General features: G+C 47.3%; 1 protein-coding gene across 1 annotated transcript; it reads left to right on the forward strand.

Annotated features, from left to right (window-relative positions):
• Nucleotides 1–3,354: 3,354 nt before the first annotated feature.
• mif (macrophage migration inhibitory factor) lies at nucleotides 3,355–9,248 on the forward strand. Its single transcript, XM_060844086.1, has 3 exons — nucleotides 3,355–3,550; nucleotides 7,876–8,048; nucleotides 9,036–9,248. The coding sequence occupies exons 1-3, from the start codon at nucleotides 3,443–3,445 to the stop codon at nucleotides 9,100–9,102; spliced, it is 348 nt and encodes a 115-aa protein (XP_060700069.1). The 5' UTR covers nucleotides 3,355–3,442; the 3' UTR covers nucleotides 9,103–9,248.
• Nucleotides 9,249–15,854: the final 6,606 nt, after the last annotated feature.

The following is a 15,854-nucleotide window of genomic DNA, read 5'->3' on the forward strand; positions in this document are numbered from 1 at the left end:
AAAATCTTTGATTCGCTTTTCAGTCAAGAATCTATTTATCTTTGCCGAACAAAGACTGAGTGGCCTCTTTCCCCACCACTCCCTGGGCAGGATAGCTCCAAAGACCTATGGCCCTCAGAGGAATAAAAATCTCTCCTCATTTGTTTTAAATGGGACAGCCCTTATTTTAACCTAAACTCTTCCCCAGTTCCCAATCTTGTGATAAGATTTTTATGCTGATGGTTGGGATATGACAGACACAATCAGGGATTAGGCACCAGTGACAAGAGCAAGCCTTAATGAAAATGGAAGAATGCCAATCATTTTGTCAACTCTAAATAAAATTGTGAGGTGGCACCAGGTCTCAGTTTTTATATCAGTTTATTATATCAGTTATATCTGCCACTAGTTCCTCTACAACATCAATATTATTACACATTTGCTCCTGTCACTTCAGTTAACTTCACTAAGATTATAAATCACGGTGCCAAGAATGTTTCCTCTGAACAAATTTCCTGCTCTTCATTATCTTTTATCAGATTGAACTCCTTTAGTTGAGAAAGCAGGTGCAGCTAAAATTAACATCCCTCAAAGAGTTAACATAACTCGTTTACATTGCGAATATTGAATGGAAACTCTATGAGAACTTTACAGGAGCTGAATGTGAGGAGTTTACATAACAGTGCAAACAGCTTCCTTCCAAAGAGCTCACCTCAACTGACATCAGTTTAGTACATGAGCACCTAAAAGAATGTTCGCCAAACTCTACAGGGGAAACCTAGCAGGAATCTAAACCTCTTGCTTATCACTGAGTGCACTCTCCATCTAATCTGACATTTTAAAGTCTATTTATTTGAATCTAATACCAGACTGATACAGATGCCTGTTGGGAGACAGAGACCTCAGCTCAGACCCTCTCTTCAAAAGCGCCCAATCATAATGTCCCAGAATTCCTAACATATCCACTAGCTCTCAATAGGCTCCAAATCACGGTCTGTGTTTCACTGTTTACTGTTTGTTACTTGGAATTTTACATTAGTGCTGAATAGAACAATGATTTTTATCTATTGTGAAGATGTGTCTGAAAATAAAGTCTTTTTAAGCAATAAGGAAATCGTGTCATTTTTAAAATTATGTTTTAGGATTTAAAGATGACACTAGCTGTTTGTTACTCAGTACTCAGGTTCTGGCTGTTAATTTTTGAAATTTTTTTTGCATGATCAGTTTACTCCAGTTGACCCCAGGTAGACAAGGAGAAGCATGATTCTTTCAAAACCTGTGATATCCCAAAAAAGTGCCCGACTACAAAATGCAGTCGCTGCTACAATGTAGGTAAACATGGCAGTGACTTATTGCACCTGACAAGAAAGGATATGTCTATTCTATTCTAGGAAGAATCCACAAAAAAAGCAAATGACTAGTCGTGAGGCAGGATTTTGAGGAGTTCTTGCCCTTCGCTGACAGCTGGCCACAGAATCTTCACGGGCTCTTTATCTTGGATTCACTGTCACCAAGAGACTGACCGAAGGTGGTCCCTGCTCATCTAACATGCATTCTGAAGAATCCAATACTGAGACACCGAGAGTCTAAACCATTTAACATTATAGATAGCTGCCTCACAGTGCTAGGGACTTGGGTTTGATTCGACAATTTGCCAACTATTTGTGTGGAGTTTGCACATTCGCCCCACATCTGAATGGATTCCCTCTGGGTGCTCCAGTTTCCTCCAACAGTCCAAAGGTGTGCAGTTTAGGGAGATTGGTCATGCTAAATGCAGGATTATGGGGATAGAGGTGTGAGTGGCATGCTCTTCAGAGGGTTGGTGCAGACTTGATGGGCTGAATGGCCTGCTTCCACATTTTCGGGATTCTGTAATGCTATATACAGATCCAGTTACTCTCTACAGCAGACCATTAGATGTTTTGACATGTCTGTCTTGGGGTACGGTTTCTTTAAGATGGAAGCTCTTTTTGCCTGGGCAACGTGGTTTTGGAGTTGTTCTCATCTGGCAAAGCATTACCAGCTGATCCATACAAAGAGCTGAATCACGTTTAATAAAAGGCACAGGCATTCTGAAAAGAGATCTTCTCCCAGATGTGACTCTCTGCTTTTAGTCAATGACAACTTTACATTTTTACAATGAATCATCATTGACCTTTCATGATCTGCTGAGGTTTGTCTCTTTGTAATCCACTCAAAATTTGCAGCCGTATGTAGAGGTGACTTTTTAAAAATCTTTTGTCCAGTTACAGCCTAACTAGCTTTTAGTTTAAAAAGTGAAACCTTTACAAGTTACTGTATTTACACTCTACCAGATCGCCCCTCAACCTCTTTTCTCCAAGGAGAACAGACTCAGTCCCTCAACCCTAGAACCATTCCCAATCTTTTCTGCACTCTCTTCAGATTCTTCTCATTTTCCATCAAGATCCGTGCTGAGAATATTATATACAACATTCCAGTTGAGGGTGAACCAGTATTACAGATGAGTTTTCCTTGTCCAAGACCTCTTTGTGGCACAGTAATCATGTCCCTACTCCTGGACTGGGAGATCTGGGTTCAAGTCCCACTTGCTCCAAAGGTGAATAAATAACATTGATTGGTAGGTTGATATGAAATTTGCTGATTTTTAAAAGTTTCCTTGCTTTAGTATTCTGCTCCTGTTTATGATCTTGTACTGTTTCCTCAACTCAACCTGACACCTTCAATGATTTCTGCACATTAACCCCCAGGACCCTCTACAGCCTGCACACTTCTGAGAATTGTACTCTTCAGTTTAGAATAAAGAACAATACAGCACAAGAATTGGCTTTTCGGTCCTCCAAACCTACGCGAACACATTTTATATTTTAGAGATGCTGGTGTTGGACTGGGGTGTACAAAGTTAAAAATCACACAACACCAGGTTATAGTCCAACAGGATTATTTGGAACCACTAGCTTTCAGAGCCCTGCTTCTGGAACCACCTGAAGCTAGTGTTTCCAATTAAACCTGTTGGACTATAACCTGGTGTTGTGTGATTTTTAACTTTGTACCTTTCATATTCCCCTATCTGTGTTTCTTAGCACCACTGGCAGGAGTTTAGGGACAGTTACAATTCAGCGGCCGCTAGTGGCCGGAGGAGTGAGCGGCAGGGAGGAGTGAGCGGCCGCTAGTGGCCGGAGGAGTGAGCGGCAGGGAGGAGTGAGCGGCCGCTAGTGGCCGGAGGAGTGAGCGGCAGGGAGGAGTGAGCGGCCGCTAGTGGCCGGAGGAGTGAGCGGCAGGGAAGAGGGAGCGGCCGCTAGTGGCCGGAGGAGTGTGCGGCAGGGAGGAGGGAGCGGCCGCTAGTGGCCGGAGGAGGGAGCGGCAGGGAGGAGTGAGCAGCCGCTAGTGGCCGGAGGAGGGAGCGGCCGCTAGTGGCCGGAGGAGTGTGCGGCAGGGAGCGGGTGGTGAGTGCGGTGCGGAGCGGAGACTGATCGCTGGGGAGATGCCGACCTTCGTGCTCAACACCAACCTGAGCCGCGCGAACGTCCCGGAGGTGCTGCTGGAGGAGCTGACCGTCACATTGGGCACCTTACTGAATAAACCCCAGCAGGTGGGGAGGGGAGAGAGAGGGACGGGGAGGGGAGAGAGAGGGAGGGGGAGGGGGGGAGAGGGACAGTGGGAGGGGGAGGGGAGGGGAGAGGGACAGTGGGAGGGGGGGGGGGGAGAGGGACAGTGGGAGGGGGAGGGGGGAGAGGGACGGAGAGGGAGAGGGAGGGAGAGGGAGGGAGAGGGACGGAGAGGGAGGGGGAGGGGGAGGGACAGTGGGAGGGGGAGGGAGCCGGCTCTCAGCCGCACCCCGGGCTCCAGGGAGTGCTTTCGGAGTCACAAACCCGAGGGGGAGGCAGCTGGGGAATGGAGTGAGGGAGGGGGTACCCGGATCATTGGGTGAGGAGTCCCCCCTCTTCCCCCCCTCTTCCCCCTCCCTCTTCTTCCCCCCTCCCTCTTCTTCCCCCTCCCTCTTCTTCCCCCATCTTCCCCCCTTCCCCCCCCCTCCCCCCCTCTCCCCCTCCCTCTCTCCCCCCCTCTCCCCCTCCCTCTCTCCCCCCCTCTCCCCCCCTCCCTCCCCCCTCCCCCCCCCCCTCCCCCCTCTCGCCCCCCCCCCCCCCCCCGCCCCTCCCCTCCCCCCCCCGCCCCTACCCTCCCCTCTCTCGCCCCCCCCTTCCCACCTCTCTCCCCCCCCTCCCCCCTCTCTCCCCCCCCTCCCCCCCCTCTCCCCCCCCTCCCCCCTCTCTCCCCCCCCCTCCCCCTCTCTCCCCCCCCTCCCCCCCTCTCCCCCCCCTCCCCCCTCTCTCCCCCGCCCCCCCCCCTCTCTCCCTCTCTCCCGCCCTCCCCCCCCCCCCCCTCCCCCCCTCTCTCCCCCCCCTCTCTCTCTCTCCCCCCCTCTCTCTCCCCCCCCTCTCTCCCCCCCCTCTCTCCCCCCCCCTCCCCTCTCTCTCTCCCCCCCCCTCTCTCTCTCCCTCCCCCCCTCTCTCCCCCCCCCCCCTCTCTCTCTCTCTCTCTCTCCCTCTCCCTCCCTCCCCTTCTCTCCCTCCCCCTCCCCCTCCCTGAGGGAAGGCAAATGCAATGTTAGCATTCATTTCAAGAATACAAGAGCAGAGATGTATTGCTGAGGCTCTGGTCAGACTGCATTTGGAATTCTGACCTTAAGAAAGGATGTCCTGGTGTTGGAGAGGGTGCAGAGGAGGTTTCCAGGAGTGATCCTGGGGAATGAGGGACTTGTCATACGAGGAATGGTTGAGAACTCTGGGTCTGTACAGAATGGAGTTTTGGAGGATGAATGGGAAACTCATTGAAACGTACAGAATAATGAGAGGCCTGGATAGTGTGGATGTGGAGGAAATGTTTCTGCTCATAGGAGAGACTAGGACCTGAGGCCACAGCCTCCCGAGTGAAGGGGAAACCCTTTAGAACTGAACGAAGAGGAGTTTCTTCAGCCAGAGGTTGGGAAATCTATGGAACTCATTGCCACAGAGGGCTGTGAAGGCCAAGTCATTGAGTGCATTCAAAATGGAAATAGATTGATTGATAAGGGGAGCAAGGGTTCCAGGTAGAAGGCAGGAGAATGGGCTTGAGAAACATATCAGCCATGATCGAATGGTGGAGCAAACTCGACAGGCTGAATGGCCTAATTCTGCTCCTATATCATGTGGTCTTATGGAGAGTAAATGGGTTGTGGCAGACCCCCCAAAAATTCTCTATCCCATGCCCGAGTAAACAAAACCCCACGCCTCCAGCACCAACATCTCCCCCAACCCCTTACTGTCCGCTATTAAGATAGTGAAGGAATATTCATATTCTTTGGGATGACATAGTGGCTCAGTCGTTAGCAATGCTGCCTCACAGCACCAGGATCCTAGGTTCAATTCCAGCCTCGGGTGACTGTCTGTGTGGAGTTTGCACATTCTCCCTGTTTCCTCCCACAGTCCAAAGATGGGCAGGTCAGGTGAATTGGCCATGTTAAATTGCCCATAGTGTTAGGTGCCTTAGTTAGAGGGAAATGGGTCTGGGTGGGTTACTCTTTGGAGGGTCAGTGTGGAAACAATCTAATCTAATCTTAATCAATGTTAGATATCTGCTGCCCTGTCAGCGCAGGTTGTGAAAATATGAAAAACAATAACATATTGGATCATGGGGCTATGCAGGTGGGCGTCTGTTCAGTTGTAATATTTTACCAAAAGATGAAATGTGCCTTGCTACCACACTCGGTGTGTCAGTGTGAATTTTGTGCTGAGGTTTTGTACTCATGACCTTTTGTTTGAGACATGAGCTCTGCCCACTGAATTATTCCGACATGAGGCACCAACTACTTGTGACGTGACTGGAATAGGAATGCTGAGCTGGGGGGATTCTAGATCACTCATGTTGCAGGAAGGCAAAAAGCACTATTGATGAGCAATAACAGAAGCTGGCTGTGTGAGAGAGAAACTGGCAATGATTAACTCACACTGTCAACTGCAGAAAGAGCAGAGATGGGGATTTTACAGAACAATGAGGCCAGCGTTAATCTGTTCTTGAAGGTTATTGGTATGGGGTGGTGAGAGACTGTAGTCATTGAATGCGTCACATTGTCTGCCTGGTCCTTGGGAGATTAGAATTAGAATTAGGCTTTATTATCACAGGGACTCAAGTACAGGGATACGGCTGCACAGTGAAAAGTGTACAAAGTCTGGAGCCATCTTAGGTACCTAAACTTAGGTAGAAAGGAGAAAAATAAAGAAATAAAGTTTAAAAAGTTCAAAATTATTGTCCTCCTAAACCATGGACCTGGATTGAGTCCAACACTATAAGGAAGCAGACTCGTGAGGGCCTTCTCTATGCTGGGCTTCTACCCACTCTGTCCCCAGAACCACCACCCCCTCCCCCACCCCGCCACGGGCTCGATCTCCTCAGCATTGTGCTCAAGGATGTAGAGTTAGCAGGGGTGATGGGGGCTGTTTCCTTGCATTGTTGTGACATTTAAGGCTGCGGTGGGCACATTTCTGATCTCTCGGGGAAATTAAAGATGTGGGGAGCGGGCGGGAAGCTGAAGCCCAAGGTCAGCCAAGTTCATATTAAACTGGAGTAAAACAAATCTGCGGATGCTGGAATCCGAGGTAGACGAGCAGGAGGCTGGAAGAGCACAGCAAACTAGGCAGCATCAGGAGGCAGAGAAGTCGATGATTTGAGTGTAATCCTTCTTTAGTCCACCTTACACCCACCCCCAGTCCTGAAGAAAGGTCACACCTGAAACGCTGCCTTATCCACCTCCTGATGCTGCATGATCGTATTAAATGGCAGAACTGGTCCAGGTGGCCCATTCCTGCTCCTATTTCTCCTGTTCTAATCATCTGGGAGAAAGCCTTGATCCCAGTTCTTGTCTTCCCCCTAGTATTGTCATGTGGGTGAAGTGATACTTGCTCCCAGTCTCTCAGCCCTGAGAGTCGCCTGCATACAAGCACTCAGCAAAGTGGCCAACTAAGGAAAACAGATGAGGCTTCCCTGGCTGCAGGAGATTCGGGACAAATCGAGGCAAAGGAACTATTTCCTCTGGTGTGGGAACTCCCAGGAAAGGGGATGTAAATTTAAAATTTGACGAATTTTTGAAAACATAGGCTGTTGCGAATCTTTCTCCCGCAAGGCTGCTGGGGTTGAAGTGCACATTTCAGAGCTGAGATTAATGGGTATTATTAAGTCGAGGTATTTTGAGAAGTTGCCTGTGGATTTTCTTTGTCTTGCTTCACAAATAACATGGCTCACTCCACTCCTTTTCCCCAGAATCTCCTCAATTCAGTGGTTGGACATGCAGTGAATGTCAACCATACACGGTCACATCCAGGAGTCTGGCTTCAGCTCAGCTAATGGGAGCTGTGGGCTGAGGCAACGTGGGGAGAGAGGGAGGTCATTGCAAGATGTTTTGGGGTGGGGGAGAGCAGATGGCCTCTGATTTCTTCAGTTGTCCTCCCCTTGTGCCGCTTTGCAGTTTTGTCACTCTCGCTGTGGTACATGGACTGACATTCCCTGGACCACCACTACCCTTTCTGCTGGGATTATCTCAGGGAATCGGAGCTTTCTTGCACTCAGTTCTCTCTGTGGGCGGCACAGCAGTTAGCACGGCTGCCTCACAGCGCCTGAGACCCGGGTTCAATTCCCGACTCAGGTGACTGACTGTGTGGAGTTTGCACATTCTCCCTGTGTCTGGGTGGGTTTTCTCACGCGGGTCAGGTGAATTGGCCATGCTAAATTGCCCGTAGTGTTAGGTAAGGGGTAAATGTAGGGGTATGGGTGGGTTGCGCTTCGGCGGGTCGGTGTGGACTTGTTGGGCCGAAGGGCCTGTTTCCACACTGTAAGTAATCTAAGTAAATCTAAATCTGTCTCTCTCTCTCTGTGTTTCTTCAGTACATCGCAGTGCACATTGTGCCGGACCAGATCCTTTCCTTCGGAGGTACCTCTGAGCCCTGCGCTCTCGGGACTCTCTCCAGCATTGGCAAAATCAGTAAAGAGCAGAACAAAAACTACGCCAAAGTGCTGTTCGTCCTGGTGAACAAGCACTTGCACATTTCCCCAGACAGGTGAGGCTGACAGACTGGGTGGTAAGGGGTGAGGTGGGGCTTTGGGGAGTGGGCTGTGATTGGAGAGGGTGAGTTCACTTCCTCAGCAGAGAGACTGCTCAGTGACCTTGACCATTGGAGACTCTCCCCAGTTACACTGATCTGTGCTGACTGCCCCCAGTGTTTTAAATATGCTGCTTCTGCACTTAATTTGTTTTGAAGAGTCACTGAAATTCAAGCCAGTAAAAATTACTTTGACTTCATGGATGTTGACGGGTGCAAACCCACCTCTGAGAGGAGTGAGTACAGAGTCTACGGTCCGTGAGATGATTCTAATAATCTATAGGATATGTGTAAATTATTTTTTCTGGTGAACAATCCAGAAAAAGACACGGTTATGTTGCTTTTGCAGCCAGGCCAGTCATAGGCTATGTTGGGATTTTACTTCTGGAACTCTTCCTCCACAAAAGCCTTTGGACATTGAGTTCAGGATCAGAGCAGCAGGTAATTGTTTTATAATGATATGGAGGGAAGGAGAGAAAATGGGATTGTGATACAGATTCTACCTTGATCTAATTGGAACTTGGAACTTCAGGCTTGGCAGGCCGAATGGCCTCATTCCCTGAATCTAATTCAGTCGGAGTGCAAGGACCGAGTCAGACTTAGTCAGAATGAGTTAGAACCACATCTGGTTTAATCAGAGGGCAGTTGAAAAGGCAAATACAGACAAATTACTGCAGGTGCTGAAAATGTGAAAGAAAAACAAAGTGGAGAAAATCAGCACGTCTGGCAGCATCTGTGGAGAGAGCCTTTTGAGTCCCATACGACTGTCCTATAATATTGGACCTGAACGATTAATTGTTTCTCTCTCCATTGATGCTGTCAGACCTGCTAATTTTCTCCAGCAATTTCTGTTTTGAACAGGCTATGATTTGATCAAAGAGTGAGCAGTTTCCAGGATCTCTGAAATGGCTCTTTGCTAATTGTTTTATCTTGCTTGTTTCACAGGATGTACATCGTCTTCCAAGATCTTGAGGCTGCTAATGTTGGCTATAACAAAAATACCTTTGCTTAGCTTCTGATGCAGAACATTCTTAACTGATCAGTTTGATATACTGTATGTTGTATCTTCATCTGTATCAATGATCAATGGACCAGAGAGAAGACTCTTAAAATAATGTCTTGTTTCTGACTGAACAATAAAGTAAATGTAACAATGTATGTTTATTGTCAGCTATTGAAGGTGTGTTTCTTACAAATTTCTTAAGAGGTATTTATTACTGGGTATGTCCCATATATTTCTGACATACCCATATGGCATATTTCTCTGTATTGCCACTTCCATCGAAAAAGAGAAGGGTAGATACATGGGAACACCACCACCTAAAAGTTCCCCTCCAAGCCACTCACCATCCTGACTTGGAATGTATTACCATTCCTTCACTATCACTGGGTCAAAATCCTGGAATTCCCTGCATTAGGGCATTGTGGGTCTTCCTACAGCACATGGTGGATCAAGAAGGCAGCTCACCAACACCTTCTCAAGAGGCAACTAGAAATCACTAATAAATACTGGCCCAGAGAGCAATGTCCTATCAATGAATAAAATAGAGTATAACTTCCATATATGCTTTAGGGTGGACATATTACAGTATGTATGTAACTTACTGTCTATGGTTATTGTACAACACGTGTGTATTTGTATGTGTGTCACAAATTCTTGAACTGAGACAAAACAGAATTGCTACCCTTCTCCTCCCTAAAACCTCTAATACAATCTCACCCGACCAAGGATTTTGTCAGTTTCTAAATAAATCCCACACAGCTACATGCAGCACCTCTCAAGGTCAGAAAACTGGACAAAGTGCACATGGCCTTGATAATCTATACCTAGAGATCTCCCAGATGAAGCAATGTCAACAACAGATTATGTTTCAGAGCACGGTGCGATGCACTGTGTTGCATCTGTGCCCTCGGTGTTTTTCCGGTGACTATAAGTATTAATCACATTATACCTTTACATATCCTATTTGTTCTCAGAAGTGTAAAGCATCTTTAATTCCTGAGGGCACTAGGATGTTTTTGGTGGGGAGAGGCACCTGAATTCAGTTAGGAATTGTTTTGGTTCTTGGCTATGCCTCCTGAAGATATCCCTGTGTCCCATGAGTGAATTTTTAAAAAAAAAGTAACATCAATTCCTGGTAAAATGCTGGAACTGGTTACTGTGAATGCATTAACTGGACAGTTATCAACATGGAGATAGATGGGGTTTCACATTGCCTGATCAGCCAATGTAGCTTCTTTGAGGAAGTGCCAACCTACGTAAGCTATAGAGACCCCAACCATGGCGGCTGCTACAACATCCTATTGGAGAGCCAGTGGTGTAGTGGTCACATCACTGGGCTGTTAATCCAGGTTCCTAGATTAATGTTCTGGGTTTACGTATCACCATGGAAGAATTCAATAAAGTTCCTAGTCTAATGATAACCATGTAACTACTGTTAATGTCATAAAGCCTATCTGTTTCACTGATGTCCTTCAGGGACAGCGATCAGCCATTTTTAGCTGGATAGTATAGATTAGAATGGTGCTGGAAAAGCACAGCAGTTCAGGCATCATCTGAGGAGCAGTAAAATCGACGGTTCGGGCAAAAGCCCTTCATCAGGAATACAGGCAGAGAGCCTGAAGGATGGAGAGATAAATGAGAGGAGGGTGGGGGTCGGGAGTAAATAGCACTCTCCACCCTTCAGGCTCTCTGCCTTTATTCCTAATGAAGGGCTTTTGCTCGAAATGTTGATTTTACTGCTCCTCGGATGCTGCCTGAACTGCTATGCTTTTCCAGCACCACTCTAATCTAAACTCTGGTTTCCAGCGTCTGCAATCATTGTTTTTACCTCCTGGATAATATAAACAGGCTGATCAGTGGCAAATGGAATTCAAACACACACATTGAAAGTTGATGAGAAACACTGAGCAAGGAAGGGCAGGAAGTGATCAAATGGTGCAAAGAGTCGGGGACCTCGTGGGAATTCAGCTTATACTGATCAGAAAATATAATTCTATAGGAAACAAGATGTTGGAAAGGTGTGACTTTTTAGAATCCCTACACTGTGGAAGCAGGATATTCAGCCCATCAAGTTTGCACTGACCTTCAAAACAGCATCCCACCTGGACCCATCCTCTTACCCAGTAACCTTGCATGTACCACGGCTAACCCACCAAGACTGCACATCCCCGAACGCTGGGCAATCCACCTAACCTGCAGATCTTTGGACTGTTGGAGGAAACCGGAGCATCTAGAGGAAACCCCATGTGGACACTACCGTATCCCACACAATTAGGGAGCAACCAAATTCAGCCCTACCTTCAAGATCCAATTAGGGTCACATAGGAGTGTCATTGCATCCCCTCTCCCAGTTTCTTAAAAATGACATTCACCAGGTGAGGTTTGGATCTAAGGAAGGTTTTGCCTCTTGTCTAACAGAATGTTACCAAGGGGTGATTGTAGAGGGAATGAGGCAGGGGTGAGGAGTGTGGTGCAATGGCAAGGGACTGGGGCTTGTCCTTGAGACCCAGACATGGTAGCATAGCAAGGTACCATCAGGGGAGTGGGTGAAAAGGCAGCCATGCACCAGCCTTGAGGGCAGAGTCCGTCATTGTAGTTGTCTCACCTCATGTGTCCAAGGGAGGCAGCTGCCGGCCAACATTCAGGGCAGGGAGGTGGAGTTTCAATCAGGCCGGGTCCAGCTGAGGATCACCAGGTCAGTGCCTCTTGACATGGGAACTGATACCTTGCTGGAGATCAGATGCTGCTGGGAAACCTTTACTCGCAGGAGGTCAGACTATTGTGGGAGGAGGCCATGGGAGGGATTCCAGCTGTGGCCCATGGTGGGGTCATGAACTCCCAATCGTCACATCCTGCTGATATAGGAATGAAAGCCCTGTCAACAGAGCTGGCCATTTTCTTCAAACTCTTCATGATTTGGATCTGAACTAGTCTCATCCACCCAATCACCCACCATAGTCATTGGAGGAGCACAGCAAAGTGGAGAGATCCTTCAGAAGGGCAAACATGTCAATCTGATTCTCAACAAATGCTTCGAGTAAAAAGTGAGGTCTGCAGATGCTGGAGATCAGAGCTGAAAATGTGTTGCTGGTTAAAGCACAGCAGGTCAGGCAGCATCCAAGGAACAGGAAATTCGACGTTTCAGGCCACAGCCCTTCATCAGGAATGGGCTCTGGCCCGAAACGTCGAATTTCCTGTTCCTTGGATGCTGCCTGACCTGCTGTGCTTTAACCAGCAACACATTTTCAGCTCTCAATAAATGCTGCCAGTTGGGCTGTCAGAACAGATGCTTTGGCTCCATCATGCAATCCAGGTTCAACTGACTGCTTTTTGGCCATTCTGGCTTCCCTGGAACAGCCAGCTACATTGGAAGAGTTTTCATTTCACAAATGTTCTGGTTGTCCATGATTGAAGTGTTGGTGCATGCCCCCTTCCGAGTGGTTCTTGTCATACATACATCTGAAGAAACTCCCAGCTGCCACGGCAACCTGAGGCCTTTGGCCAAGCACAGGGTTGGATCCGAGATGACAAGGGCTATCAAGCGGTTTTTGTTATTGGAAGTGTAGTTTAGTTGCTAGTGGGACATTAATCTTTGTACTGAACTGTTTTCCATGCCTTGTGGTGTGTTTCTCCACTCAAGGATTGCTTTGTAGACATCTGTGTGAGATTTGCTCAATTTCTTTATGATTTCTTTGCTGCTTCAGCTTTTCCACTTAAATAGAGATAGTGTGGACATATGTAAGGTATTACATTTCCTAATGCTTCATGAAGGGGCAGAATTCTTTATTTGTGAACTAAGGGGAACTGTTGCTGTTCACAATGTCAGGAACCGCCTGATCCCTGTAATGGTCATTGAAGTCCACTCCCAACAGTTGACCATGGGGATCTCGTAGCACAGTGGTATTATCCCTACCACTGAGCCAGGGTTCAAATCCCACCTGCTCCAGAGATACCTAGTAACTTACCTCAACAGGTTGCTGAAAAATCAAGTAGTGAACAATGTGAAGATAATTAGCTCTTACAAGAGTGGAGAGGCCTACTGGGACTTCCATCCAGTCTTCGAGAAGAAAGTGAGGTCTGCAGATGCTGGAGATCAGAGCTGAAAATGTGTTGCTGGAAAAGCGTAGCAAGTCAGGCAGCATCCAAGGAACAGGAGATTCGACGTTTCGGGCATAAGCCCTTCTTCAGGAATCCTGAAGAAGGGCTTATGCCCGAAACGTCAAATCTCCTGTTCCTTGGATGCTGCCTAACCTGCTACGCTTTTCCAGCAACACATTTTCAGCTTCCATCCAGTCTGTCTGGAATGCGATAAGCCAGAAGCAGCTCCTCAGAGTATTTAACTTGCTAGTTGACAAGTTCACTGTACTGTATCATTGCAGTGCTGTCACATCTGTTGGTCACTGTCACCTCTGGTACAGCTCTCACCTTATCAGGATCTAGACAAAGTCGGTTAGCTGTCAGTACATTATCTATGTACTTATCTGCAGGCATCTTCAATTGTATCTTCTTATTGTTCAGTTTCAGGTTTATCTGGCAAATTCTCTCTGGCAGTTGCACTGAATTCTAATATTGGTCTGCGATGGCTTCTTCCATCAAGCCTCCACGTGCCTAAACCAACACATCATCCACAATCACTTCCACTTCAGGTCACTAACTATCTCATGCTGTCTGTGTTTGCACTCTTCTGGAGCAGTGGAAATGTCAAATATCATGTGCAACCATCTGTACCTCTTGAAAAGCTTCCCAGAATGTCGTCAGAAAACTGCTGCTTCTATTCTGCTTCATTTGCCAGTCACCGTCCTTTGCATCAACGGGAGTGAAAATCTGTGCCTTGCAAATTGGGACAGCATTTCTTAAATGTTTGGTTTAGGGAACTGAGCTGAAAATGTGTTGCTGGAAAAGCGCAGCAGGTCAGGCAGCATCCAAGGAACAGGAAATTCGACGTTTCGGGCATAAGCCCTTCATCAGGAACCTGATGAAGGGCTTATGCCCGAAACGTCGAATTTCCTGTTCCTTGGATGCTGCCTGACCTGCTGCGCTTTTCCAGCAACACATTTTCAGCTCTAATCTCCAGCATCTACAGACCTCACTTTCTCCCCTTAGGGAACTGAAAACATTATTGAGATCCTTTTGGATTGATGCCTACACTCTGATTTCTAGGATGTTTTTTCACTGCTCCCATGCTGCTAATTCAGTATAAGGGAGCTGTCACTCTTGTGATCATTTCTTGTTTTTTTCCAGCCCTTCTGTGTTGCCTTGAAGACTAGACTTCAGAGCAGCTGGAACTCTGCCGAATTGGTCTCCTGCTCTTACCCACTCCCAGTTAATATTCACCAGGAAGACTTCCAAAAGCTGTAAAATCACTCTTATAACCTTTTCGGAAATGTTCAGTAGCTAATGGTTTGCAAAACACTGCAAATCTCCCATGATACATATATATTTGCCAGCCCAATCTGGAGAATGACTTAAGCTGAGTTGAATTTGCTCATAGAGTGTGGTATTGGAAAAAGCACAGCAGGTCAGGCAGCATCTGAGGAGGAGGAGAGTCAATGTATCGGGCAGGACCCTTCATCAGTCCTGCCCCAAAACGTGGCTCTCCTGCTCATCTGATGCTGCATGATCTGGTGTGCTTTTTCAAGTGCTACACTCTATCTATTCTGACCCTCCAGCATCTGCACTATCTCCTAGTTGCTGCAAACCATCCAGAACTCCAGGTCTTCATTCTTCACGTCACAGTTGGTTCTCATCTTAACTTGGCCCCCTAGCATGACTATCACTCCACAAACTCAATCTTAATCTCGAGGGCTTCATTTTACACAGGTGTACAAAGACATGAAATTCATGTCAATCAGATACTCCATGTCCACTTGGTATGCTACTTCTGGATTTGTAAGTCTAAGTTAGCCTTAGAGTCATAGAGATGTATAGCATGGAAACGACCCTTCGATCCAACCTGTCCACGCCAACCAGACATCCCAACACAATCTAGTCCCACCTGCCAGCACCTGGCCCATATCCCTCCAAACCCTTCCTAATCATATACCCATCCAAATGCCTCTTAAATGTTGTAATTGTACCAGCCACCACCATTTTCTCTGGCAGGTCATTCCATACACGTACCACCCTCTGCGTGAAAAAGTTGCCCCTTAGGTCTCTTTTATATCATTCCCCTCTCACCCTAACCAATGCTCTCTAGTTCTGGACTCCCCAATCCCAGGCAAAAGACTTTGTCTATTTATTCTATCCATGCCCCTCATAATTTTGTAAACCTCTATCAGGTCACCCCTCAGCCTCCAACGCTCCAGGGGAAACAGCCCCAGCCTATTCAGCCTCTCCCTATAGCTCAAATCCTCCAACCTTGGCAACATTCTTGTAAATCTTTTCCGAACCCTTTCAAGTTTCACAACATCTTTCCAATAGGAAGGAGACCAAAATTGCATGCAATATTCCAACAGTGGCCTAACCAGTGTCCTGTACAGCCGCAACATGACCTTCCAACTCCTGTCCTCAATACTCTGACCAATAAAGGAAAGCATATCAAACGCCGCCTTCACTATCCTATCTACCTGCAACCCCACTTTGAAGGAGCTATGAGCCTGCACTCCAAGGTCTCTTTGTTTAACAACACTCCCTAGGACCTTACCATTAATTGTATAAGTCCTGCTAAGATTTGCTTTCCCAAAATGCAGCACCTCGCATTTATCTGAATTAAACTCCATCTGCCACTTCTCAGCCCATTGGCCCATCTGGTCCAGATCCTA

Source organism: Hemiscyllium ocellatum, chromosome 24 (genome assembly GCF_020745735.1).
Source record: "Hemiscyllium ocellatum isolate sHemOce1 chromosome 24, sHemOce1.pat.X.cur, whole genome shotgun sequence".
NCBI lineage: Eukaryota > Metazoa > Chordata > Chondrichthyes > Orectolobiformes > Hemiscylliidae > Hemiscyllium > Hemiscyllium ocellatum.

What these genes read in the sequence shown, in the direction of transcription:
- mif (XM_060844086.1), top strand. Translation starts at nt 3,443, where the DNA reads ATGCCGACCTTCGTGCTCAACACCAACCTGAGCCGCGCGAACGTCCCG. An exon ending in TACTGAATAAACCCCAGCAG is followed by an intron (nt 3,551 to 7,875) that starts GTGGGGAGGGGA and finishes GTGTTTCTTCAG; the next exon opens with TACATCGCAGTGCACATTGT. An exon ending in TTGCACATTTCCCCAGACAG is followed by an intron (nt 8,049 to 9,035) that starts GTGAGGCTGACA and finishes CTTGTTTCACAG; the next exon opens with GATGTACATCGTCTTCCAAG.